Below are 5,142 nucleotides of genomic sequence, written 5' to 3'. Positions count from 1 at the left end.
ATTGTGTACAAGCTAAACATCGGCCAATTGCGATCCTTGTTTGTCGACCTCTATGGGGGGGGGGGGTGTATTTTTATGGCTACCCATGTATTTCCATGGAAATATTACGTTTATTTGGAAAGTAAGAAATATATTTTTAAAAGCATTCATGATTTGCGTAAATGTAATATACTAACTATTACTCTTGTTAAAAATATGAAACGGTATTACATTTGGCTAAGAGAACATTATGGCTTGTTTAGGTCTTGAGACTTGAGACTTGACATGATACTTGTCGGTCTTGACTTGAGACTTGACTCGGACTTGCCTGTCTTGATTTGGGACTTGACTTGAGTGCTAAGACTTGAGGCTTACTTGTGACTTGTAAAACAATGACTTGGTCCCACCTCTGGTGTTTAGTACTTATATGATCTGTGCTTCTTTGTGAAATTGTAAAAATAAGAAAAGGGCCAAAGCTTTGCTTGAAAGCATGCCTCCTATTCTGTTGACAGGTATCCAAAAGAAGATCTAAAAGCATGTCTGAAACAATATGACTGTGATCATTAGCTTTGGCTACAGATATTCCAATGAAGCGAAGTGCCTTGATCCTGTCCACCTTGAGCTCTCTTTCTGTCATTAGTGGGATTAAAAATTGGATTTGAGGAGAAATCCGACTCTGTGAATCCTTTTTTTATTAACTACATACCATGGGAAAATATTGAACAAAAGATTGTCTTGAAGAAATAACCCATATTTTATCACGATGAGGGACATGCATGAATTTAAACCATAAAGAATATTCTTTCATTACTGTTTCTTAATAGCACATGTTTTTGTTTACACCCTCACTTTGCATTAAATCCTTACCTGCCTTGAATTGGTAGTGTGATTCATTTTGTAGGTATTTCATCTGAAAGGAACTGTTTTATTTGTTCCATCTGTCATGTTCTGCTCATTCTGTCTAGGGGAGCCCAATATTGATTCCAGTTTTCCCATCTTACATAAATTGAATAAGATGAAGGTAAAGGGGTTTTATTCAGCTCATAAGATTTTTTTTTTTGTCATGAGTGTTTAAAAAAAGGTGATGTTTGTGTATGAAATAAATTAAGTGCTTGCCCTAGGAAGGTTGAAGATAATAGTAATTTCATAAAATCATTTTGCTCTTTGAGCCAACTTTGGCACCTTTACCAGACAGCCACAGAATGTCATTGTACTTTGGCCATCACATTCCCATGCATTTCTTTGCAAAATTATTCAGTGTAAGGAGCAGCTTTAGGACAGTTACAGTAAAGAATTGTTTCCTTGTAAGTAATATACAATCCCAATCCCATCCAAGTCAGTCCTGTCCTGCAACAGCCAGCCACAACTATAGCAATAACTTTGGGTACTAATCTCCATTTCCACACCTGCATTGTTTCTGCCCATCATTAACCTGTCTGAACCATAAGTCAGTCTCTGGAGATCTTGGCACACACAAGTCATGTCCTGATGCCAGAGCACAGGTTGCAATCATGTCAGACCCATAAATTGATGACAAAATACAGTGCATTCGGAAAGGATTCAGCAGGTTTTCATCAAGGATTTCTCTGTACTTTGCTCTCTTCATCTCTCCCTTGATCCTGACTACTCCCAGTTCCTGCAGCTGAAAAACATCCCTACAGCATGATGCTGCCACCACCATGCTTCACTGTAGGGATGGTGCCAGGTTTCCTCAAGATGTGATGCTTGGCATTCAGGCCAAAGACTTCAATCTTGGTTTCATCAGACCAGATAATCTTGTTTCTCATGGTCTGAGAGTCCTTTAGGTGCCTTTTGGCAAACTCCAACCGGGCTGTCACGTGCCTTTTACTGAGGAGTGGCTTCCGTCTGGTCACGACCATAAAGGCCTGATTGGTGGAGTGCTGCAGGATAACCTTCCAGAAGGACAACCATCTCTATCTCCACAGAGGAACTTTGGAGCTCTGTCAGAGTGACCATCAGGTTCTTGGTCACCTCCCTGACCAATGCCCTTCTCCCCTGATTGCTCAATTTGGCCGGGCGGCCAGCTCTTGGAAGAGTCTTGGTGGTTCCAAACTTCTTCATTTAAGAATGATTGAGGCCACTGTGTTGTGGGGGACCTTCAATGCTGCAGAATTTTTTTGGTACCTTTTCCCAGCTCTGTGCCTCAACACAATCCTGTCTAGCAGCTCTACGGACAATTCCTTCTACCTCATTGCTTTAGTTTTGCTCTGACATGCATTGCCAATCAATTGAAGGATGATCAATGGAAACAGGATGCACCTAAGCTCAACAGGATGCACCGAGTCTCATAGCAAAGGGTCTGAGTACTTATGTAAATAAGATGTTTCTGTATTTACATTTTCAAAAATGTCAATCTGTTTTCGCTTTGTCATTATGGGGTATTGTGTGTAGAATGAGGGGGGGGGGGGGGATATTTAAACAATTTTAGAATAAGGCTGTAACATTACAAAATTATTTTCAAATGCACTGTATAATGTATTCCTCTGTGCCATAGTATCACAGCGAATCTGTTCGTTTCCTGGTAAAAACTGCAGACATGCTTTTCACTATACCCTTGATTCCAGCTGGCCTCTTAATGGATGACTTGGAAGCCCGTATCCTGTCTATTAGTCCGTGAAACACCATGAGGATACTGTGGTAGTTCTCAGCAGCTGTAACCTCATAGAACTGGCAGGCTGTGGTGAGGGCTAGCAGTCTGCCCTCCTCACTGAGGACTGTCCGTCTGTGATTCAGGTCCTTCTTGTTGCCCACGATCACAATGGGCACCTTGTCCATGCCCAGGTAGTCCTTGTTGTCCTTGATGGACTGGATCAGCTTGGTGACAGCATTGAAGCTGGCCCTGTCACAGATGCTATAGACCAGGACAAAACCGTCTGCCCACTGGACTCTCTTCTCATATAGGGAGGTCTCCCTGGACAGGTCCTGGAAAAGGTTAAAATAATATATACAATTGATATAGGCTTGCTTGGATCAAAGAATGATATATTTTTGTATTTGGGAAAGGACCAATCGTGGGATGAGTTAGTCCATGTAAGCCCTATTTCTCTGGGCTGATAGAGATGGTGTCCAGTCACTGCGGCCATGCAGGGTGCTAGTAAAATGCAGTGGTGTAATGTACTTAAGTAAAAAATACTTTAAAGTTCTACTTAAGTCGTTTTTTTGAGTATATGTACTGTATTTATATATTTTTTTACTTTTACTTCACTACATTTCTAAAGAAAATAATGTCCTTTTTACTCCATACATTTTCCCTGACACCCAAAAGTGTTTTGAATGCTTAGCAGGACAGAAATGGTCCAATTCCCGCACTTATCAAGAGAGCATCCTTGGTCATCTCTACTGCCTCTGATCTGGCAGACTCACTAAACACAGATGCTTTGTTTGTAAATAAATGAAGTGTTGGAGCGTGCCCCTGGCTATCGATAAATAAAAAAATTAACTTGTGCCATCTGGTTTTCTTATAAGTATTTTGAATGATTTTTACTTTTGATACATAAGTATATTTTTGTAATTTCATTTTTTTTATACTGTATATTACTGTACTGTATATTCAAAACCAAATACTTCTAGACTTTACTCCAGTAGTATTTTACTAGGTGACTTCCCCTTTTACTTGAGTAATTTTCTATTAAGTTATCTTAACTTTTACTCAAGTATGACAATTGAGTACTTTTTCCACCACTGGTAAAATGGGATTCATGTCGAAGACAACCAGGCACTTTTTTGACAGTAATACTCACTGCAGTACAGGAAAATGGAAGCATCATAAATCTGTGTCCCATACAGGTACTTATAAAGTAGCCTATGACTAACTGAAGTGCTCTGTTTAAGTTGCCAAATATGCTCAATGCCTGCAGTCATTTCAGAAGAGTGAATACAGTAGCTTTCCCCAATGCCATGTAAAACCAAAATAGAGTATATGACATCATTATGATAGCACATGAAACAGAATAAATGTTAACATTTTGTAATACCTGATAATACGGTGAATCCCAGATGTTAAAAGTTATGTCCCTTCCATCCACGATAACATTGTGGCTGAAGATTGATTCTGAAAGGAATTAACATAAGTATTAATTTAGTTGTACAGTATATAGTAGTAAAATGTATACTTGATACTACAATAGCTGGTGATGACAGACCAACTAAACTTACCAATATCCCCATATTCTCCAATGAATCTTCTAGTTAAGAAGCGGACTGTCAGCGCTGTGAAATAATTATCATCATTTTTACCATTTGTATTTTGAGGAAAACAATGGATTCAGTCAGCAATGCCAATTAAGGAAAAACTAATCCTGACTAAAATGGACCACTGATCACTGAAGACTTTTGAATACATTGCACAAATTATAAATAATGAGAATTATTAGAGATTTGGTATTACCAGATTTTCCAACTCTGCCTGTCCCAAGAACTACTACATTAGCTACTACGTTCAGTCCTGTCATGATTCTGGCGGCTGTTTATTGGTCAGACTAGATCAGGACTATTTATATAATGTTGAGAGCAGCAGAGGAGTTTTATGCCGCAATGAGTGGTGCGCACACTAGTTAAAGGGGCGTGGAAATATACTCCGCACCATTCAAATCCGAAATATGCAATTGTATTGAGCACAGCCTACTGACTGTTTATGCAGAAAAAAAATATTGTTTTAGCGTTAACAAACACGTTTTCAACACATTTACCTCACATTATTTTTTAAACTTGTAGATACGCAAAAGGTATCTTCCAAATGGAAATTATGCATAAGCATGAGGCGATAGCTAATGTCTGGTGAGGATCCTAGATTTGCATACAGTATTGGGGAAGCTGTTTTGGCTTAGTATCGTGGTGTAAACTAGTCTCAAAAAACTAGATGTAGCACAGATTGGCTGTAGTCTCCAAAAACACCTGTACACCTTTAGTTAGGCAGTGCAGCTTTAAGGTCCTGGTTACTTACCAAGGATAATCATGGAGTTAAATGGCAAAGTAAAAACGCGTTTGCGTGCAGAAAGTGGGAACTAATATTTTGCAAGTGTGCGTAAATCATACAGTAGGCCTACAGTAATCATTTTATGTATACTGTACACTTACTATCTGAATGTGATTTTAGTTCCTATGTAACCAGTTGACAACTCAATTAAACTACCACTGGTCATA

General features: G+C 39.0%; 1 protein-coding gene across 1 annotated transcript; it reads right to left on the bottom strand.

Annotated features, from left to right (window-relative positions):
• Positions 1-2,496: 2,496 nt before the first annotated feature.
• LOC139382052 (ras-related and estrogen-regulated growth inhibitor-like protein) lies at positions 2,497-4,451 on the bottom strand. The gene is made up of 4 exons (XM_071126016.1): positions 4,388-4,451; positions 4,156-4,209; positions 3,975-4,051; positions 2,497-2,922 (listed from the first exon to the last, which is right to left on the bottom strand). Exons 1-4 carry the CDS (start codon positions 4,449-4,451, stop codon positions 2,497-2,499), a joined length of 621 nt encoding a protein of 206 aa, XP_070982117.1.
• Positions 4,452-5,142: the final 691 nt, after the last annotated feature.

This window comes from Oncorhynchus clarkii, chromosome 2 (assembly GCF_045791955.1).
Source record: "Oncorhynchus clarkii lewisi isolate Uvic-CL-2024 chromosome 2, UVic_Ocla_1.0, whole genome shotgun sequence".
NCBI lineage: Eukaryota > Metazoa > Chordata > Actinopteri > Salmoniformes > Salmonidae > Oncorhynchus > Oncorhynchus clarkii.
Note: the sequence above shows the minus strand (reverse complement) of the source record. Positions and strands in the feature narration are given on the sequence as shown.

Bases quoted from the DNA above. Each gene is read 5' to 3' on its own strand.
- LOC139382052 (XM_071126016.1), bottom strand. From the start codon at position 4,451: ATGACAGGACTGAACGTAGTAGCTAATGTAGTAGTTCTTGGGACAGGC. The intron at 4,210-4,387 runs GTAATACCAAAT...ATTATTTCACAG, and splicing joins AGGCAGAGTTGGAAAATCTG to CGCTGACAGTCCGCTTCTTA. The intron at 2,923-3,974 runs GTATTACAAAAT...AACCTTTTCCAG, and splicing joins GGGATTCACCGTATTATCAG to GACCTGTCCAGGGAGACCTC.